The sequence below is a fragment of the Sander vitreus genome, chromosome 18, assembly GCF_031162955.1.
Source record: "Sander vitreus isolate 19-12246 chromosome 18, sanVit1, whole genome shotgun sequence".
Taxonomy (NCBI): Eukaryota; Metazoa; Chordata; class Actinopteri; order Perciformes; family Percidae; genus Sander; species Sander vitreus.
In genome coordinates this window covers 17896309-17919528 of record NC_135872.1, presented here as the reverse complement: position 1 = coordinate 17919528, position 23220 = coordinate 17896309, and the positions used below count along the sequence as shown (strand labels likewise).

The following is a 23220-nucleotide window of genomic DNA, read 5'->3' as shown; positions in this document are numbered from 1 at the left end:
CCGGCCCCGCTGAGTCACAGTGGAAGATTGCACATAAATCTCTGTGAGAAAATAATAAAGCGCTTGTTCTTCTCACCTCAAAGCTTTGCATCTTAACTCAGAAAAACACAGCCCACAGAATCAAGCACTACAATCACACAGCTGCACTGCCACACCGACTGTACAGTCACAGGCATGCAAAGGAAGCTGAAGATGGAGCTTGTTACCAGAGTGCATCCTCACAAATGACTGTAGGAACTGTGGGGATGATGTATGAATAGCCTGAGCTGAACGTGATGCTGAGTATATTGCCATATCACAGCTGTGCTCAGGATCACAGGCTCACAGGCTCACACACACACACACACACACACACACACACACACACACACACACACACACACACACACACACACACACACACACACACACACACACAAATCTGGCCAATATGGACCACCTGCACCCACACGGATCACACAACATCACAGCTGCACTCTTCGTACACACAAGCCCACACGTGCAAATTCACACATGACTGCACTCACATACAACACACACATTTATGTAAATTGAGGTTATGCTGTGAAAGACGACCAGTGGTGAAATTACATTACATTTTTTTCTTCCTCTGCCTTTAATTCACAGCATGACTGTTATCTTAAAAAAAATAATATATATATATATATGGTTATATATCCATATATATGGATAGTTTGGATATTTGGAGGTGGATTTGTACTTATCCATACAGTAGATGGCAGTTGGCATGTCCCCAGTTTGGAGAAACTCTACAGTTGAGCAAGTGTAGCGCCAAAGAAAAGGGCTGTCTGACGGCAAGGTAAAGTTGTAAAAATGTTCTAAATGTAATGCACACTTGGTTGTTGTATTTTTAGGTGGTTTGCTGCTGCCCCCGTCCACAGCAGCACATTGCATAGCTTCTGTGCCTGTCCTTCTGCCTGCTTCTCCAAAATGGGGGCGTGTGTTGACATGCATCCATGTACATGTTTTTCTGTTTTCTGCGTTTATTGCAGTAATATGCTGGTTACATACAGTAGATTTAATGAACATCATTCATTGACCTAAACAGCTTCCACACTGACATTTCAAATCTACCTATACAAACATATACATCAGTGTCTACTACGGCACAAACATGTTAACACTCTTGAAATAGTAAAAAGTGTAAAACAACAAAACAAATCTAATCTAATCTAATCCTAATCTAATCTAATCTTATTGTCCTAACACAGAAATGTATACGCAACACGGTCTCACGGCAGTACGTGAAATGGTCACATATTTTGAATCTATTGATCCGTGTACACGGACACGATGATCTCGTTTATTTCGTGTTGCTGAGAACGTAATGTATTCGTGCTGGTCAGCACGTAATGGGAAGCATCTGAGGTTGGGTTTCAACCTTTCGGGGTTTCGGAAAAGAAGAATGGGGAAACAACACGCCACACGCCGGGACACGAGAACGGTGAAAGGACACGCCACACGCCGGGACACAATCCCTGGTCTCCGGGGTGAAAGTCCTGTGTTGTTTGACCCATCCACCACCCCAACCAACCTTCCTATGTGGATTTTCAGCATTTCATACTACTCGCTACCGTAGTTGTGCTGTGGTCACGAAACATGCTTCCCATTTAAATACATTAATTTAAAAATCGTCCTCACCAACACGAATCCATAGATTACATAACGTGACCATTTGTGACAATAACGTGACACAGACTGGGTTTATATACAATACAGATTGTTTTGGGTACTTCAAAAAACCAGACTATTCCCTGAAAAAATGAAACCCCCCTCTGTACTCCACTCAAAATGGTACAGTCTAAATTTCCTCTACTATAAATCCCATTGGAAGGTGGCACTTCCTGATTGAAAGTTTGTACCCATGGCCAGCAGGTAAGATGGCTGGGCGATCATGCAACAAACATTTTGTAAATTCAAGTTACATATGACCAATGCATTTATTTGAATTGAATGTATTAATAAATGAGTTGAATGGTCATTTCATTAAGAATGCGTATGATGACAGTATGCATACTGAGATAACCAGAAATGACTTACAGCATGTTTTATATACACCCACATGTGCTTGCTATGCTAACATAACTCAACCACAAAGGCCTGCGCTACACAACTTAGCAACACAGCTAGGACTACAGATACTGTGCAGGCAGAATGTAATAAATACTAGAACTACAGAACTTAAGACTGTCTGGCCAGTGTTTATCCTTAGTACCATGACGAATCACTTGCTATGTGAAATAAAGAAAAGCAGCAGGACAAATGTGACATTAATAATAATAATAATAATAATAATAATACATTTTATTTATATAGCACTTTTCATGGTACTCAAGGACACTTTACAATAAAACCAGCACATTGAAAACAGGTGAATCAATAAAACCAACACGTAAAACATAAATTGGACCTTGAGCTACTTCAAAAATGAAGGAGCCTATTATAACAGCAGTATATCCAAATAAAATGTGCTCATACAGGCGTTAATATATACAAGTACGTATTAACATTTATCTGTGCGAGTGCGTGCAGGCCCTACGTGTCCACATATCAGCATGTGTGTATTTTCAAACATCAACAGCCGCCTCGTCGCTACCCTCTGGCTCCCGTATATGTGTGCACAGTCTTCTGGGATCCCACAGAGTCAACAGAGCCAGACAGACTTCCATGCTGTGTGTCTGCCTGCCTGCTAATCCTCACACTTCCCATTCCTCCTTCCTAGTTAGATATCAAGCATATGAAATGAACATGCATCCCTAGTCGATGGGTTTCCATTTGAAAGCGCGAGGCATTAATGCGAGGCCCTTCTGCACTCCTCCCACACTCTAGGGTTGAGGAGAGGAGGGGGGGAATGGCAAGGCGGAACTCCCATGGGCTGCTACTCAAATTATGGATTTGTAGTGAAAGCACTTCATGCTAGGCAGAAGCATAAGGATCAATTTCATCTACAAAGAAATGTGTCAAAGTGTTTTATACCTCAAATATGATCCCTGCTGTTTTCCAAATAATAGAAGACCTCCGTAAGGCTTGAATTCCCTCTTGATAATGAAGCATGAAAGAATACTTAAATGCAATTATTTGGAATTGGCATTAGATTCACAGCTACTAGAAACATACATTTTTTTATCCAGCACCACTGTGTTTAGCCTTCTCATTACTTGACATAAACTGCCTTGTGTATAATGTATGTTGTTATATAATGCAAGTTTACGCCTTGAAATGATCAGCTGTTGACTGAGTTGGAGTTTAAAGTTGTCTTCCTTAAGGGCCTCTTTCGTCTTACACCTTTTAGGTGTATCAATTATGGAGGGGCATGATGTAAATGGCTCGCCAAAATGAAGAAGAGAGCCGGCTTCTATTGGAATTCTGTCCTCGAAGTTAAGAATGGCACAAACTAACATCCAGCACCACAAATTTGAAGTTTGAAGCCAAATGCAGACAAAGTGCCTGAAAGGTGAATTTACATCCATGGGGAATATTGAAAGTCCACTCACACGTTTTTCATGCTTAATGATGCACGTTCCCTCTGTTCCCTCCAGTTAATGGATCGTCAGCGAGCTTCCCTGCAGGACAGTGACGGGTTTCGCCACTCAAGCTATAAACCAGGTATGTGCATTCTCTTTCCTGCATTCTTGGCTACCTTTAGTTGGACTAAGAAGCAGGCTGACCAAGCCCTTTTGTGAGAACCCCTGGACTCCTTAGAGATGCTAGTTTCTGGTCAGGTCATTAAACTGACAATGGGAACTGACACAGCTGGTGTATGTTTCCAACTCAATAAAAAATATTATTAAAACTTTTTGGCTTTCTTGTTATTGTGGAAACCGGTGCACAAGTTGCTTGTTAACTCAGGTGGATTAGACAAACAGGGCAAATGTATTGCCATCCATAGCCTCAGCGTATCAGATGTTTATTAGGATGATTCCGTACTGATTTACATTCAGTGTTGTTTAGTGCAACTGTAGGAAGTAGTGTGTCCTGAAGCAAATGTTCAGTAAGGGTGTGGAGTAAGTGCTAGTTGGCCATGTAGCCCAAGTCTGACTTTTATGCAGTAGACCAGAGTTGTTGTTATCCTATCACAGACCTTAAATTAACCTTTGATACTGTGATATTGTACAAAGTAAGCATTTGAAAAACCTTGACAATGAACGTAATCCAGCGCAGAATTGTCCAATATTGACGTTGTTGTCTGGCTGTGCATCTCAATGTTTTTTTTCTTCTCTCCAACCCATGCTGGAGGAAATGCATACTTTTTGTCTCTTTTGTTTACTTTGGCATGTTAGTGCAGAACATACAGCATCCCGAAGAAGCTCGCAACAGCTGTTCGTCTTTTATGGTGAAGGAACTTGTGGGCAAGACACTAAACAAACAGCGCGTACGCTGGCACAGAACGCTCAACACAGTCAGGAGCGAGGGCTTTCTGCCAAAAGAATGGCAACTATAGGGACTCTGTTCAATGCAACAGGGATAGTAGACATCTGCGTGGCAGCATCTTGGTCTTGCTCTGTAATCTCCTACTAGCCGTTGAAATTGAATGGATCTTCATGAGGGTCCATTATAAGTTGTGGCACTGGAGACATTAAGAGGATATTTCTTGCTAAATTGACTTTGATTTGCTGCAACTATCTGGTGGGTAGAAAGTATGGCGGTTTATCCCTGGTTGGACATTGAGTCACTTTGGGTCCATGTTGATTCCTGTGCATATTTAGACACCTGTGATACATACGTTTATCCCATTGTGACTCTAGTTGTAAGATCACAGGCCCTCACAGTTTGTTGATTCAGAGTGGTGCTCCTTAGGGTCAGCACTGCAGGAAGAGGCCGTGCACTTCTTATTTAGGCTACTCAGCAAGTACACATTTCTGCAGTGGCTAAGGCTGTCTACCAAATGGTAGAGCCTGTGATCACAGGAAAATGGTTAGAATTTGTTTTGGTTGTTCACATACCAAGGTTGTTCACTCAGCACATATAGCGGCCGTGTATATTAGGTCTATGTCTCACAATGTATGGCACTGGGCGTAATTCCAGAGCATCAGGTTTAAAAAAAAAGCCTTGGAAAGTGAACATCACTTATTACCATAGAAACATGCCCTTGATTTAATTAATCCGCACAATAAATAACTGAAGAGTGATGAGTGTAGGGCTGCACGATATGACCTAAAATCAAAATCACGATTAATTGCACATTTTACGTCGATAACAATAAATGAACGATAATTAATCACGTTGTTCTAAATAATCTTTTCTGAAGCCAAACCGTTTCCAGACGACGGACACTGCATTTTTTTTGGGCACAAGTTGCTCATTTGACTCTGATTCGGTGTTTGAATTATCCTCCATTATGCTTTCCATGCGGCTGACTGGTCCGGGTGAAGTCACGTGACTACACACGCGGTAGAATGTTTTTAAGGAGAAAGTAGGCCTATTAACAGGAATAAATTATCGAAATTATCGTCATGGGAAAAATACGTTAACAGCTTCAGAATTTCGATGTCGATAAGTCTTCGATTAATCGTCCAGCCCTAGATGAGGGTCATGTCTGCTAGATATTTATAGAATTATAATAAAGCACCAAGGTTGATCTTATCTCCCCCGTTTCAAGGACGTGCTATGTATATTTGTCATGTTCTTTAACAGATATGTATAACAATGTGATTCTGAGCCGACTCAGCATCGTTGTTCAACAACACACGGTCAGTTGCCATTAAAAAGCTTCCTCAGGCATTAATAGATGAAATTCCTAGATTGTATCAAAGCAATTAAAAAAAAAAGCTATTCTGCATTCAAATGAGTGTGAGATGCTGCGGGGCAGCTGGCAGGAATACACACATTGTAAAAGTTCAAACAAAACCACGGTGGCAATGTGAGACAAAAACATAGGATTAGGCGTGTAAAAACAAAGCCTCTTAAATTGGGAAATAACTTTATCTCGACCACTTCTCAGAGTCCGTATCTGTATCCCAACTGTTCCAAAAGGGCTTGCAGTACACTATGAGAAGTGACACTATCAGTTGGTGTTTGAAAGAAAATGAAAAGAAAATGAAAGCGAGCGCTAGTGAAAGGCAAATCCCATCCCTCACCATACCCTGATTAATTAGTTCCAAGTTATCCATGAAAGTAATACACTGATAAGTCCAGGAACAAACAGAAGCCAATTACCAGCGTTTCCCCATGAGCTCAGAGCTCCTGAACACCAGCAGCACTGATGGAAAACATTTAAGGCTGGGTCTTGTTGGCTGATTGGACAGGTGTTGGTGGGTGTTTGCAAGTGCTCTCTTTGCCTTGCAGCACATCTTTTTATTACCAAGCCAAGTACACAGCCTTATCAAGCTGTTCTCAGCGATGATGGGAGATGAGACATCGCATACAAAAGCCTTCTACAACAACAGATGTGATTGAAGGGAACCTTGGGACCTGGGCTGTGTCTCACACACACACACACACACACACACACACACACACACACACACTCAGACACAGAGACAGACACACTCAGACACAGAGACAGACACATAGAGAGACACAGGAAGGCTCGGCAAACAGTCTCTCAACTAAACTTTTTAGCAGCATCCATTCTCCTCCTCGTCGTCATTATCCATTCTTGTGAAACATAATAATCAAGCGCAATCACCCACCCTGCAATTAACCTCTTTTAAAATTTAAAAGCATTTTTAGATTTTTTTCTTTCCAGCAGTGTAAGTGTGTCCCCGGACATCACTTACACACATCTACAATGGTGGCTTATTCTTCAGGGGAAAGGATCTCTACAAGCAGGATTGATCTGTCACCGGACTCGAGCCTCGTAAACTTTGCCGTGCCCGGGGGATGTCAACAAAGACTTCACACATACTGGCTCGCCATTGGATGGGGCTGTCATTGGAAGATAATTGACTGCCAATTAGGGACAGAGACAACAACGTGAGAGTCAGCAGGAAGGCAGTAAATCACTACCTGTCACGCAGCCTTGTCTGCCCTGGCCTCGTTTTTATTCCCTTTACTCTATTACTACTCCGTCTATTTCTCTCTTAAACACGGTCCACTCTGAAGTATCCTGCTCTTACGCTTTCTCCCGTATTGTCTTGTGCTGCTCCCCTTGATGGTATTTACAGTACGTACAGTGCCATTTTCGTATGTCCTTGCGACCTTTCCGAGGAGTGATCGCTCCTTCAAGACGTGGTCCCCATTTTAAAGGTCTCCCACTGTCACCAGCTGATTGTTGCCACTCACGTCTTGCTTGGCTTAAAGGCCAGACAGTTTCAATGACATTCCCCAGGTTACACGCGTTGACGCATGTATGTCGCTAACCCCCTTTTGTCGCGTCATTGTGAGATGTGAGGGCGCACGTGGCATCGGAGAGGCATTTATCTTGGTAAGCTCTATTGAGTTGCTGGCTTTTGTTTGTGCCTACAAGAGCAAACACAGTGCTGTGAAGCAGTCAATAAGTTAAAGAGCTATTCAAATAGACCAGTTTATGTGCTTCAGCTGAAACAAACATACAGCACGATATGTCTCCCAGAAATTAAGTTGGCTTTTGCACATGAGGCAGCAAATTCTTCAATTTTGTGGGTCGTTCGACTTCTAACTTGTTTAGAATGGAGCACCGCTGCTAGTCAAAGAGGCTCTAGTCTATATCCTTGAAGTTCCACTCCCGGGATTGCTCCGGTCCGGTACATTGCTCTGGATGCATGTATTTTTTTAGTTTCCTTCCGCTTTCTTTGTGTTGGAATTTTAAACTCCGGTGGATTTATGAGGACTATGGTTGACTGCACCTCAGATCTCTTAGCGCCGCCATGACGATCGTGATTGGTTTAAAGAAATGCCAATAAACCTGAGCACGTTCTTCTCCCATCCCAGAATGCTATGTAGACTAGCAAGACCCTCCTCTGCTCCGCAGCGTGTGGATGGTCTGGCAAAGCAAGACTAAAGAGGCTCTAACGCATCAATCAGGACTAATCAGGACTAATCAGGACTAATCAGCCTGTTGATTCCAGCAGGAAACATTTAGTGTTAAGTGCAGACTCCTGCTAACAATCTGTTGTTTCTTGATCTCTTAGCTGGGAGAACGACAAGTGCACCTCCATATTAATAATAGAGAGGAATCTCACCTGAAACTAATCTGATGAAACTCTGTGTACTGGTTCACCAGCTGGAGCTAAGATAATGGAGTTGGCTGTCTGAAACTTGCCAAGGGGACTCGGCTCTTAAGAAGAAATTATGAGCCGAGTGAGATGAGGAACAGGAGAAGTTGCGAGTGCCGGCTTCAGGGGGTGTTCCCACAGAACTGTTGGTAAAGATAATGACAGCAGTAAATGTGTGTGTGTGTGTGGAGGAGGGTGGCTGCTGCATTATTCAAAGTGTTACTGTTCCCATGTCACATTGCCTATAGCTGCATGCTACACTCAGTCTCAACTAGTCTGCAGAGAGATACTGTAGTAAAACTCCCGCCGAGATGCTGTTAACTCAATCAAGCATGAGCACACTTGAAGACAAGGAGCTCCAGATGTCATTCAGTAAATGCACTGTAAAAAAGTACAGACCTATTTACAGTGTTGGGAAGGATACTTTCAAAACGTATTCCGTTACAGAGTACAGAATACATGCCCAAAATGTAATTTGTAACGTATTCCGTTACGTTACTCAATATGAGTAACGTATTCTGAATACTTGGATTACTTCCACATTGAATTGCATTTTATAAGAAGGCATGCGGCCATCACATACAGCTTATTAAACAGGCCTATTCTGGTGTGTTCTTCTATTCCAACTGGCTGAATGTGTACCTGAACAAGCAGATAGATTTTTGTATTTGTAGTCCCGAACTGCATACTACAAAAATCTAACCGCAGTCTAAGCTACCACGAGCTAATTTTAGCTAATGTTAGCTAACATGTCAAACGGGGCTAGTCTTTCAACGGCTCTGTGTCTAGTAAATCAGCATGTAGGAGAATGTAAAGTCGCACGTCAACTATAAAATAGCAAGGTGACCAGTAAAACTACAGCAGACGACTACCCTTGGCTATAAAAATAACTTACTTTAAGATGCTTCTTCAGGTTGGAGGTGGGGTAATTTGGATGCTAAAAGGAAGTTGGTTGCTGGCAAGCAGAAGTTGCACTGCAGTGCACAGTTATATTTCGTTCTCTCTTCTCTTTCTTTAATGTGAAATGCTGTTTGAATTTCCAAGATAGAAACGCATTCCTGCCCTGGCTCTGTTGTGCCGGTTCCGGCTCCATCTTTACCTCTATCAGTGATCACGCAAATAGCTAATTTTTTTGTTTTCATATTGGGGCTTCTGGGAAATGCATGGAGTTGCGAGAGTGAAGAAACCCGTGAAACAGAGAAGTTACGTCATGTAATCCATTGATTTCAACAATGTAACTGTATTCTAAATACCAACTATTTAAATTGTAGCTGTAACGGAATACAGTTACTCATAATTTGTATTCTGAATACGTAACGCCGGTACATGTATTTCGTTACTCCCCAACACTGCCCATTTAGTTACGTCCACTTATTTCTTATTTTTAACTGAACGAGCTTATACAAGTTGTGGATTTTGAACTCAACTTTATGAGTTTTTGAAAGTTAAACTTGCATTCATTGGGTCGACTATTTAAATTTTTTGTCAGATATGTATGTGTTGATTGAACTTGGGTATGTAAGTTAAGTTATCAGTTGAAAAACTTGTTGTGTGTGTTGCAACAAAAAAGAGTCTTCTTTCACGGCAAAGTTAACCTCATTAACTTTAATTTCTAAGTTGAAACAAAGGCAGTCTTCAAGTTGAGTGAACTTGGATTTCCAAGTTAAACTACCTTGAATGTTCTTACATTGTGCTGGAATCTTGAAGGAATCATTAATGTGACAGTTGTCTGGCTGGAGTTAAAGGAAGTGGACATATTTATTACTTGAGAGCTTTGCACGTCATTTTTACCTTTAAGTGACATTTTATGACTGCATTACTATAGCGATAAGTCTGTCTCGCACAATCTCTAATCTAATTGGCTCACACCCCACAGTTGCATTTAATGACTACATATAAGTGCAGATCTGGAAAAGTCATGTGAGGAAAGGAAAAGGGACGAAATAATTCAGTTCATTCAGTTGAGGGTGGTATTCTTGCAACCTTGACATTCTCAAAGTCTCTTTTTGTCTGGTAGACATTCAATTGCTCTCAATTAACACGTAGCAATTGGTGCTATACAGCAAGGGATGTCCGTATTTCCCTTGCAGTGTATCACTGCTTGAGGCAAACCGCTGGTTTTGATTAGCAGCAGCTCTGCCGTGTGTGTGTGAGTGTGTGTGTGTGTGTGTGTGTAGCGCTTTAACTGCTGTGCTGATTCCTTTTTAATGTTTCAGGTAATGAAAAAGCATTTTAATCCAACTTGTGACACTGGTGACTGGTGTGTCTGTCTTCCATGCTGGCATGAAAAGCATTAATTTTGTGAACAGAGGGAAGAGTCTATGTTCTGTCCTTTTTTTTATCACCAAAGGGTACTTTTTGAAGGCAGTTCCATCTGTCACCAGACACCCGCAGCAGGTTGCTTTGAGTTGTCCATTTTATTATGTTTCATCCACGCCCTGCTCCTCTTATGTCCTGAGGAAGATAGCTTTTGAATTTCGTAGACAGACGTGACTGCTTGGAAATGTTTATGAGGCAGACAAAAGCCAATGTGGAGGGGAAAAAGAGATTAGTTTTCACTTCTGCTAAAACATGAATTGATATGCTTTAGCCAGAGGCAACAGATTTAAATGGCTGTGTGTGTTTTTCTCGGTTGTGTGTGTGTGCACACCGGTGTCAGACTGTTAATCAGTTGTATTTGAGACATAAATTGATTAAAGATGTTTAAGTCTGTACTCATATCTTGTAGCATGTTTAGACTTATTACCTCCGCCAAGAAGGTTATGTTTTCGGTTTGGTTTGTTGGTTTGTCTGTGAGCAGAATTACAGAAAAACTTCTGGCCCGTTTTTTTATGAAACTTAGTGGAAGGGCGTAGCATGGGCCAAGGAAAACGCCTTTCAATTTGGGAGAACATCCGAATGACAGGGCGGATAAATAAATTATTTTTCTCTTTCATCAACATTGCGAGATAGGGCGTTTGTGCTGCATTCAAGGGGTGTTTGAATAATCGGAAAAACTTAGTTCTCAGCTAGGAAAATTCCTACTGCATTGTGAGATAGGGCACGCCTTGGCGGAGGTCTGCGTTTCTAGTTGTTATTCTTACTGATGTTGATTGACAAATGTGTTTATTACTTCATTCACTAGGTATTTTTTAAAGGAGTAGTTTCATATTTTCAGAAATATGCTTGTTTGATTGCTTGAGAGATGAGGAGAAGATCAGTGCCACTCTCATGCCTATACGGTTAATACGAAGCTACAGCCAGCAGCTGATTATCCTAGCTTAGTACAAGAACAAGACTGGAAACAGCTAACCTGGCTCTGGCTCTAAAGCGCACTGATAAACACGATATGTCTCATTTATTTAATCCATACAAAAACCGAAGTGTGAGTTGTGGTTTGAGCTGCAGGTGCTGGTAGTTGTTCCCTTTTGGACAGATTCATGCTAGCTGTTTACCCCTGTTTCCTGAATTTATGCTAAGCTAACTGGCTGCTTGCTGTAGGGTTAGGGTTAGCATGCGTATTTCACAAAATGTTGAATTATTCCTCAATAAAGCAAAGGCTTAACAAATGTTCCATTTAAACAGTCTGCAACTGAATAATGTAACTTGTATGAATCTGTTATCCACATTGATAACTGCTTTGTCGGCTTTTTACTTAATCTCATCTTCCAAAAAAAAGATATATTCCCCTCAGCCGCCCAGCTGCTGCCTCTGACCGACTTTGAATAGCTGTACATTCATAGATTCATCTGTACAATTTCATGTTTCCCCTCTTAGACGCTGCTTTTCCTTACTTGCTTTGATAATAGTTGATAAAGAAATATTTACATAGATATCTGCCTTTCTCTCTCTCCCTCTCTCTCTCTCTCTCTCTCCTCTCTCTCTCTCTCTCCCTCTCTCTCTCTCTCTCTCTCTCTCTCTCTCTCTCTCTCTCGCTCTCTCTCTCGGCTTTAAAATACATAACATTTGTTCAATCTCGCCCCCTTTTTCTCTCCTTGCTTAGTGCAAGAGCAAGATAAAAGCCAAAGTTATGTGAAAACATAATGTGAAAACACTTTCATTGCATTTGAATGGGCTTTCCTGGAAAATGCACAGCCTATGCTCTCTGAGGTGTGCAGAGTCATAGAAGAGAGCAAGTTTTTTTTTACTCTGTACGAGAGGTTCTCAGTCAGACCTGCATTATTCACTCACTCTTCAACAGCAGTAACAGCCTGGATATCTCCCCGCACTCCCCCCCACTGCTGCAAGGTAAACAATGATCCTGACGCTACTTAGACATTTTACATTTGCAAATAATTGCACAATTTAATTCAAGAGCTTTTTCCATGCGTCTCTTCTTGACTCAAACTGCCACAAATTCAATATTGTGGAGGCATGCTGTAATCGAAAAATCCAGTCTCACAATGAAAAGGCTCCCACATTATTTGTTATGATGCCTGATATCAAACTTACAGGTGTAATTTATTTGTATGACTCTAATGATGATTAAATTTGTCTTTGTATGTGTACAGTGTCTTTGCGTCTTCTCTACAAAAAGTAGCACTAATTCCACATCACTCCCACCTCAGTGACGACTCTCTCCATCCACGAGAGGGACGTCAACAGACTCTTTAGGAGTCAGAATCCCAGGAAAGCTGCTGGAACGGATGCTGTCTCCCCATCAAACTTGAAGCACTGCGCTGATCAGCTGTCTCCAGTGTTCACTGACATTTTTAACACCTCACTGGAGACATGTCACGTGCCAGCCTGTTTCAAGACCTCAACCATTATCCCTGTCCCCAAGAAGCCAAGGACCACAGGACTTAACGACTACAGACCCGTCGCCCTGACCTCTGTGGTTATGAAGTCCTTTGAGCGCCTTGTGCTTTCTCACCTCAAAGCCATCACTGACCCCCTCCTGGACCCCCTGCAGTTTGCCTACAGAGCCAATAGGTCTGTAGACGATGCAGTCAACCTGGCCCTCCACTACATCCTCCGGCACCTGGACTCCACAGGAACCTACGCCAGGATCCTGTTTGTGGACTTCAGCTCTGCCTTTAACACCATCATCCCCGCTCTGCTCCAGGAGAAACTCTCCCATCTTGGTGTGCCTGACTCCACCTGCAGGTGGATCACTGACTTCCTGTCTGACAGGAAGCAGCATGTGAAGCTGGGGAAACACGTCTCCGACTCACAGACCATCAACACCAGATCGCCCCAGGGCTGCGTTCTTTCTCCTCTGCTCTTCTCCCTGTACACCAACAGCTGCACCTCCAGTCACCAGTCCGTCAAGCTTCTGAAGTTTGCGGACGACACCTCCCTCATCGGACTCATCTCTGATGGTGACGAGTCCGCCTACAGGTTGGAGGCTGACCACCTGGTGAAGTGGTGCAACCAAAACAATCTAGAGCTCAATGCTCTAAAGACAGTGGAGATGGTTGTGGACTACAGGAGGAACTCAGCCCCATCTGCCCCCATCAGCCTCTATGGCTCTACAATTGACACTGTGGAGTCTTTCCGCTTCCTGGGAACTACCATCTCCCAGGACCTCAAGTGGGAGCTGAACATCAGTTCTCTCATCAAGAAAGCACAACAGAGGATGTACTTCCTGCAGCAGCTGAAGAAATTCAACCTGCCAAAGACAATGATGGTGCACTTCTACACAGCCATCATTGAGTCCATCCTCATATCCTCCATCACCATCTGGTGTGCTGCTGCCACTGCCAAGGACAAGGGCAGACTGCAGCGTGTCATTCGGTCAGCAGAGAAGGTGATTGGCTGCAATCTGCCGCCGCTCCAGGACCTGTACGCCACCAGGACTCTGAAGCGTGCTGGATGATTGTGGCCGATCCCCTCCCACCCCGGACACAAACTCTTTGAGCCACTCCCCTCTGGCAGGAGGCTGAGGTCTATCAGGACCAAAACCACACGTCACATAAACAGCTTTTTCCCCTCCACCACTAGCCTTATTAACAAGGCCCGGAAACCACCCTGACTCGCCACCCCTGGCTCTTCATGCCACTGTTCTCTCTCTGCTGTAATGCTCTTTGCTCTTTATTTATTTTATTTTTTTATTTCTATCTTTATTTTTAATTTAATACATACTGTGTACATATACTTATATTGTTTATACTTATATTGTTTAATATTCCATCTAGAGAATGTGTGACGTGCACCAACAACACCAAAACATATTCCTTGTATGTGTTAAAAAACGTACATGGCAATAAAACCCTTTCTGATTCTGATTCTGACTGATTTGTCTCAGTGTTAACTGCTGCCAAACTAAAGGTGAGGATTTTGATGCACGTCTCTCAATCTAGTGCAGGTATTTCAAACTATTTTTCATGAATAACTAACCGCACAGTCTTCTAATCAGTTATTCAGCAGGGGCACAATTTTCTTCTCTCCACCGAGGTTTCCTTATTGAAAGAGATAAGTAAAAGTGAAGATACCCACAAAGAATATTCAGTCTAAATATAGAGACTGGATATTGAGGGATAGGTACAGATCCACAGCAGCATTCAGTTTGGAGATATCAGTTATTCAGTTTGGAGATATCAAATAAGTTTTTTTTTTTTTTTTTTTTATGAGCAGAATACTTTTGTGATGGTTAGCCGTAGCCTTAGGGACTGCTATGGAAATGGAGCCCAAACAGCCTGGGGCCCGGCTAGTCTTGCCATCCAAGATGAGAATATTTAGAGAACATCTGTGTGCTTTTTTTTTATGGTTTGGGGCTTTTGAGACAATCAGTTTCCTCTCAAGTGCCCACTCCTCAACGCCCCCCCCCCAAAAAAAAAAAAGGTCTTGCATTACAAATTCACAAGGTATTCTAAACCAGCACCTGTTCATTGTGCTATTTTTATAGAATGCCTGAGTCGCTTAAGCTAAATAAGCCTCTTTATCTGAGGTTGCAATCTGTCCAAAAACGTTTTTTAATGCCCCAAGCAATTCCATCAGAATTAGCATTTTCTTTCTACCAAATCAATGAAAAAAATCCAATCCACTAGGTTAACCAAGTATTGATATTAGAAAATGATTTGCATTGTTTATTATTTTACTGCTGTAGGGAAATGAGAGTAACCTCAGTGGGAGGAGGCTACCCGTTCGCTTTTCATTTTCCTCAGCTTCCTCGTTGGTATGAAATCCTTATAGGGTGCCTTGAAGGCACTATATATCTCCAAACAAAGAGGAGAGGAGTTTGGAACCTCAGGATTACTCTGTATTGCACCCCCAATCATCTGGGAGGTTGGGAATATGATTGCCTGCAAAAAATGTACAACAAAATGCATATTCTTTCCATTCCTGTTTCTGTCTTGTGGTTTACAAAGGCTCTCGTCTTCACCTCTGTAGGAAAACAACTGAGTTTACTGCAGGGAAAACCGTAGCTAAGAAAAGAATCACACTCAGAAAACAATCAGTGAGGGATATGTGTCATGCGAGATGTAATTAAAACACAAATCGTACCACAGTGTGAAAGCTGATCCACGATTCCTTTTGCCTAATCCACCCGTGAACATTATTACTGGAAGCTGTAAAACTCCACTGACTTGCAGTTCTTGTCATGTGTGGGCAAGTGTGAGAAGCCCATAAAGTGGAGGTTTCCAGGGTATTGCGCCATCCTTAATTGAAACACAATAACCAATCTCAAGAACCGCACTTGCAGAAAAAGACTGCAGTTTAGCATTGTAGCTTCCAGTTAGAAATACGAGGAGAGCAAATAAAACCACACTCATTTCTCTCTCCCACGGTAATCTTCGGCATGATCCTCTTATGCGGACAAGAAATGGTTGTTGAAGTGATGAAAACTGACTCATCCACATATGAGAGGAACTGGGAGAGTCAGACATTGCATTTTTACAGTCAAATCAAAAAGAAAAAAAACTTCTATTCTGTAATGATTAAAAGCATTTGATGATTCTATTCGTAGCTTTATAGTAATAGGCCCTTTTCCTAAAAATCTTCCAACTTCACAAATCATTTTTAAAGGGAGCATGTGAAATCCCTCCTGCACTGTCTTGTTTGTTTAGGTGAAGTCACGGAATGCTGGGAAACACAACAGTCTTCTTTTGATCTATTGCGCTTATTAATTCAATCTGCCTGTGTCTGCTGTTGAGCACAGCCTGTTTAGCATATTCTCATGAAGGGGGAAATAAGTGGAGCATGCTCTTTGTTTTGTGTTATATGAGAATGTTTCACCCCTGATGACTAGGCAAGCATCTCAACATCGTCTATTGTGCTGCAGCGTGTTCACTGACAAAGACTTCAGCGTGTGACTCACCACTTACTCACTCCTGTAATAAGAGCTCTTCCCCAGCTGCTGCTGCAGTCACACCCACTGTTGTTATACACTGGCAAGCTATGCTATCCTATATTACCTCCGAATCAGCTTTGACATAATTTGGCTGCATGTAGGGATTACTGTTTTTAACAACTCACCTGTTTATATTATATTCAGGCTTAAAGTTATGCATGATTAAGGGCCGCTTTGAGTGAAAGGTGGATGCCATCGCAGGTGGCTAACATAGACTTTAGGCTTCATTTGGCCTGCCTCACGTCCATCCATGCTCCACACTTGGCTAGCAGTAATGAATTAATGGTTAAAATATATAGTTAAATCTGGGTTGAAACCGTTAAGATAATGATAAAATGGTTTGCTAAAAGTAATGAACAACAGCTGACAGCTTAACTGTTGAAATGGCTAAAAGTTGAAATAAAGTATTTAAAAGTAAAACAAAGTATTGAAATAGCTAAAAGTAAATGGTTAAATAGCTAAAAGCCATGTGTTGAAATAATGAAAGTAATACAGTTTTAAAATAGTTAGCTAAAAGTAACAAACAGTTGAAATAGTTCATCCAATTCATATTCCATTCATAAGAAGATAGTGGGGTGGTGTCGATGAAGCGGTACTTCAGCTTATCTGATATAACTGTTGTGGTACGTCAAACAAAAAAGTTGTATTATTATTCTAAAATTAGTAAGGACTGCTGTAGAAAATATACCACGTACCTGACAATCCCAAGCCACTAAATCTCTGTTAGACTGCAAGAATGTGACATCAAAATAATATAGAGGCACAGTGTGAAATGTCAGTTTGTCTCCTACCTGTATTATTTAGTGTGAAATGTTGAGTGCGGCTTTGCGTTTATGTTCAATAACCATGATGATGACGGTGTACTTTCCTGCCCGCAGCTACAGTATGAGAACACTACAGCTACAAATTTCCGAGCTGCTCCTCCATCTCTTTCTGGCAAAACCACCTACACTCCATGACTCAGTCTGTGTTTGTTTTAGCTTTAAGGACAACTCAAGCATCTCAATTACTGGGCCAATTCTCACAGGTCATTGTTGTGGAGGGTTTTTTTTGGGATATAAATCTGTCTACAGAGCTTCACGTTGTATAAACCAGGGATCTTCAACAGGGGGTACAGGGCCCCTAGGGGGTCCTCCAAATTATTGTTAATTTTTTAATTTCTTTCAAAAAGTCTTAACATAAATCTAACATATTATTAGCAAATATAAATCCCCACTGATGATAGGCATACTGGCCTATAGGTAAGGTAGTCACTGAGGCCATCCACATGTATGTTTTAACATTCAAACATGATTTATAAAATCATGCCAACAATTATTAGTTAATAATTAATTAATATTATTTTAATAGCTTAGTATTCTATGTAAAAAAAAGTTATGTATAAAGGCTTTAGGCTGCCCTACATGTTGTAGGCCCAGTTTAATATGCAACTCAATTTATACAATAGATGTAGTAGGCGGTCCCTGAGCTGTCTCTCTTTAAGTTGAGGGGCCCTTGGCTTAAAAAACGTTGAAGACCCCTGATATAAACCACAGAAAAAAAGTGTTTTACTTTTAAGAAAGGACATCCTTCCTTTCTGATTTATTTGTCATTACATTTGAACATGTCTTTATTTGCACTATGTACATGTTGCCTTCACACAAGATAGGAAACAAAATCCCCAAAACATAATAAAAAAATGTCATCTTCTTTAATTCGGCTTAAGAGCACAACACAAATAGAGCGCTATCACCCTGGCATTGAGCAACGCATTCAGCAAACGTCTTTGTTGCGTGGATGTGTACATTAACTCATCACGATGAGAAGGAAATAACAACAGCATTGAAACCCATGTACTGTTGTAACACATTGCACAATACCAGATTGCCAAAGAAGCCAGATAAAAACACATCATTTTGAATGACACGCTACATAACACAACGCATGTTCATCGTTATCAGCAATAAAACTTTCTCCGAGAGATGAAAGCAGGTGTACAGAGTATTTCAGTATAGTTACAGTGATGGCCATGATGTGTGCATACACTGATGAGGAATCGGTAGCTCACCACTGGAACGTGTGGTCAGAAGGGCTCAGAGGTTACAAGGGTGTATTGATCAGCTTTTCACATGACCAGAAACTCAATGAGGTGAATAATAGGGCCCCAAACAAATACCTAGAAATCAATCGGTATTCAGCTCATTATCTGACTGCCTTGATGTTTATTCATACAGGCAGCCAAATATACTATTCTATTCTAAATATACAAGGAAAGTCTTGGGAGTCTTGGCTGCAGTTTTATTTAAGCAAAGTGCACTGGAAACGTAGCCTGGAAATCCAGACCCAAATCCGAAAAATTAAGGGTCTAGCATTGAGTAATGAAAATGGCCCAACTCGAGGGGCGGCACCAAGCATGCATTTGAAAATCTCACTGCACGCAATTAGATAACACTACGATAAATTACAACAATGCATGGGGTGACGTATCCAGAGCCCCATGCGCTTAGCTACCAGCGCAGCTAACTGGTAGATTACACTGTCGTCATCTGTTTAGCTCGCCTCTGGCCCGCCTATATCAGATACACCGATGTGATTGGTGCAGCTCGGCTACAAGGGCATAGTTAATGAGCATCATTACTCAATGCCAGAGTGACTCGCTGAGCAAATTCAAATTGTGCTCTCGCGAGAACTCTGGATTTCCAGGGTACTGGAAACATCCCCTCGTGGAGAATAAGGGCAATATTCACTCTTCATTAGCACAGCAGAACCAATTTACATGGTTATTTCAAAATGTTCACAGAGCCATGGATGTCTAAATGGATTGTTTACTTGCAGTTTTTGACAGCAACCAGCGACGCCAAAAGTGGCTTATTAGTGAAATTAATGTGGTTGTGCTATTTTAGGGCTATGCTCCAGAGAGTACACATTCCTTCAGAAAAAGCCATTACGAGGAGCTAATTGTGCACCATAAATGTCAGGTATGACTAATGCAGTACCTGTGCAGAGAAACTAAGCGTATAATGTCACCTCTTGAGGCTTGGACTAGCATCGGCCTGCATCTACAATATCAAAACAAAAAAAGTAATAAGCCCTCCATACGAAGAGAACCAGTGAATTTGTCATTCAACTTCGAGTAAAAAATCTTGAAATTGTGAAGGAGCAAATTGAAGTGTCTCAATGCTTTATCACTGTGACATGTCCTCTGTTTTAATAGCTGAATTGGGGAATGTGGGTTTAAGCATTGCACAAAATATGAGCCCCTTCACAGCCTGATCAATTTTAATCTTTAAGCTTTTTTATGATCTGACAAAAACAAGTTCTCAATCCAATCAATCATGCGTAGCAGTAATACTGCTGGCATACAGCTAGAGTCATGCAAAGAATAATTGATCACGGCTAAATTTAAAGCTGTCACACTGCGACACTTTGTTTACATTATATGCGCCGCCGTGGAGGACACGTAAGGCCTACCTACCTGATTTATAACTCTGTCGCCCATTGTGAATGGCTGATGTTTAATTTAATATTGCCTCACCAGATGCAGTGTTTTGGGGAGACACTGTGCACCCTTTCCCTCTGAAATTGTTTTTTTTTTTTATTTATTTTGTAAAGATTTTTTTGGGGCATTTTAGGCTTTTATTTGTATAGGACAGCTGAAGACATGAAGGGGGAGAGAGATGGGAAACGACAGGCAGCAAAGGGCCGTAGGTCGGAGTCGAACCCGCGGCCGCTGCATCGAGGAGTAAACCTCTATATATGGGCGCGCGCTCTACCAGGTGAGCTTTCAAAGCGCCCTCCCTCTGAAATTCTGACCATCTGGCCACCTCGCATGTGCTTTACTTCAAAGGGTATAAATGAACATTCCTTAAAGCGAGATTAATCAAGGTGCCTTTAGACAGCAGGGAACACAAAAAGACAACATAAAAACTAAGCACATTTGCGTGTACGTAGGCAAACCATATCTGGCATAAACAGATTTTTTTAGCTTTCAGAGCCTGTCTTTGATGGACACCTCAGAGGTCAAAATACAGGCTTGAGGCTCCATTGAGATTCTTGTAATTCATGCCAGTGCATATTGTTCAATGAGTCAGGAACCGCGTCTGATTGTGTTTTCTTTTCTTCTTTGATTTAAATTATAATTAGCAGTTCTGTATTTTCTTTCCTAAAGTTTCTCTGCAAAAGGAAAACCCTCGTTTGTCATGATTTCAGAAAATGCGAGTGTGGTCATCTACTGTGAGGCAGTGAGCCCAGAGACAAATGCAGCCTTAGTGTTTTTGAGTCGATGAGGGCAGTTCAAGTCAGATGGCAGGAGACGGGACTCCGCAGAGAGGCTCTTATTTTAACTGCAGCTCAAATAGCAATGACATAGAGTTGGTTTAAGAGTGATTTTGTGTTGATTTCTAACCCTCCTATACCTCTGCTCTTTAATAATTGCTTGAGTGTGCAGCGTTATCGCCTCAGTCTCTTCTCCTCGATGTGTCTGTCGGGGTCTTGGAAGTTAACACCAGGAAAAAGAGGATGAAGCCAACAGGGGTTTAAGTCAATGGAATGCAAACTGGACTCGAACATGGAACACTTCCATTACTCAAACCCTCTCACTGTCTCAACAAAAGAAAAACTTTGTCTATCCCCAATTCCCCTTCTTCTCACCCTCCAGCTTGACCTCTCTCCAGTCACTGTGGCTAATCGTGGCTGCCAGAGGGCCTGTAGGGAGAGAAAGCTGGAAAGAAAGGAAGGCGGAGGGAAAAACTGTGCATCCCCAAAACCCAAAAAACATTTCCTCGAAGTGTGCAGGAGCAATGCCGTTCCCAAGGGAGCGGGGGGAGGTTGTTCTTTTCCTGGGCTCCTGGGAGGTGTGTTGGAGAGAAGGTGCAGCTGCTATATGTGTCCTGGTTTAGAAAGGTAGGCGATGAGAGCTACCACCACCCCCACATACACACCAGTGCCTATGGTGATGGAGAGGGCAGCCAGGAACAAAGCCCGTCTGGAGGCGATGTTGGCCAGTGGGAAGTCACCTTTGTTCACTGCCTTGCTGGTCTGGAAAGGAGAACATGCAAGAAAAGAAAGTCAGATACAGTTTGCATGGAGCTCAAGAGAAAGGGTGACATATTTAAAAAGCTATTATCTCTGTGTGTGTGTGTGTGTGTGTGTGAAGAAAAAAATGCAATGGGAGGATGAGTCCATTGATCGAGCGGCTCGGCATAACCTGGGAGCACTCGTGTGCATGGCAGGACTAAAAAATGGCAATTAGTGTGAAAATGTCAAGGACCAGAGGTTATGTTATATCGGCTGCAAGCGCTGAATGATAAATGACAAGTGAGAACAGCAGATTTATCATAATATCTCATTAAAGGGGAAAAAGAAAACTCCACAAAGAGCAGCAGAGATTAAGCTATAAAACAACATCTTTCAAGACTCATGAGAGTACATTTTGAGAGTGCTGCTATTGTTTAACATGATCTTCATCAACAACTCTGTGAAAACAGGTGAAAGCTAAACGCTGTAATGCGTATTGAAACTGGTCATTAGAAAGCAGGGATGGTTTTATACTTATTTTCCCAGACAACAAGCCCCATCAGCATGACCCAGTTACCAAGTATTAAGGTTCTAGTGCATTTTTACAATCCACTATAGGCACATATAGATCCTGTGAGGTGTTGCGTTAACCATTCTGCTTAAATAACAGTTGTTTAACTCTGACCAGCCCCAGTATAAAACAACTGAAGTCTCTTAGTACAGTGTGGGTTTGATCCATTGATGAACATATTGATTACAGCAGCTTTAAAAATGCGTTTCTTAAGTTAAAAACTCAGTCTTGTCCTGTCTTTGTCTTTTTCTAGTATCTAATACTATTAAGACCGTTAAATAAATCATCCCTTGGAGTCCCTGTTAATGAGTGAGACAAAGTAAACTATCCCACTGTGTCAACGTTTATTAATTAACCACAAAGGAAACATTAGCTATGTATATCATTCCATACTATCTGGATAATGGATATGAGTACTTTGCTTGAAAAAAACGACGACGAATGAACAGGGGCTTCTCTTGTTCATCCTGCCCATTGTTGATGTGTTCACACACTGCTGCTTGTGCTGGGTATCTTCTAGCTATCTTACTATTTTTGAATGAACTTGCTTGCCAGGAGGGAAATGGAGACAGGAGAGACGCCTGTTTTGATTTGTTGTTTTCATTCATATAGCTGAATAGAGGTCAGCAGAAATTACACACACTGACAACAGTAAGAATTGTTAACAGTGGCTTTGTTTGGACTTTGTTTCCATCTCCATTGTCTTTCCCTAAACTCATTTCTGTTCTACTTTTCTCCAAATGACATCACATATTAATCTATTAATTTTTTTTGTTGTTGATTAGATTCACTGATTTCAAGGCACAACACAAGGTTATTTATTTTACCTATAACACAATACATTTAATTATGAAGTTCAAATATTTCATTTTGATGTCCTTGGCCTCACATATTTTGCTATGAGCAACTATCATAAAGTTAGTTGCGTGGGTTGTTGATACATTAGATGTTACATTGTACATGTTTTGTGCCAGTTAACACATTCACAAAAGTGGTGCTTTTAACAAGATTAGGGCTTCGGTGTGGTGTAGATAATTTTTATTTGGGGTGGGATTCATGGCCGTCGTTATTTAAAAAGACACTTGTTTATTTAAAAAAAAAAAAACTGACTTTATCTATGGACCTTTGGCAGTGGGGGGGGGGGGGACCATCCAAACCCCCCAAAGCAAGGCTCTACACAAATCCTTATTTTGACCTTCGCATGCGGATAGAAGAGGCTCAAATGA

The 23220-nt window shown here is 41.6% G+C and overlaps 1 protein-coding gene across 1 annotated transcript in view; it reads right to left on the bottom strand.

The window, feature by feature from the left end:
* Positions 1-21261: 21261 nt before the first annotated feature.
* Positions 21262-23220, bottom strand: part of syndig1l (synapse differentiation inducing 1-like) — a 36521-nt gene continuing 34562 nt past the window's right edge. The window contains exon 3 of the mRNA XM_078274762.1: positions 21262-21444. Coding sequence (XP_078130888.1) covers positions 21286-21444 — 159 coding nt within the window. The 3' untranslated portion in view covers positions 21262-21285. The remainder of the gene's footprint in view (positions 21445-23220) is intronic.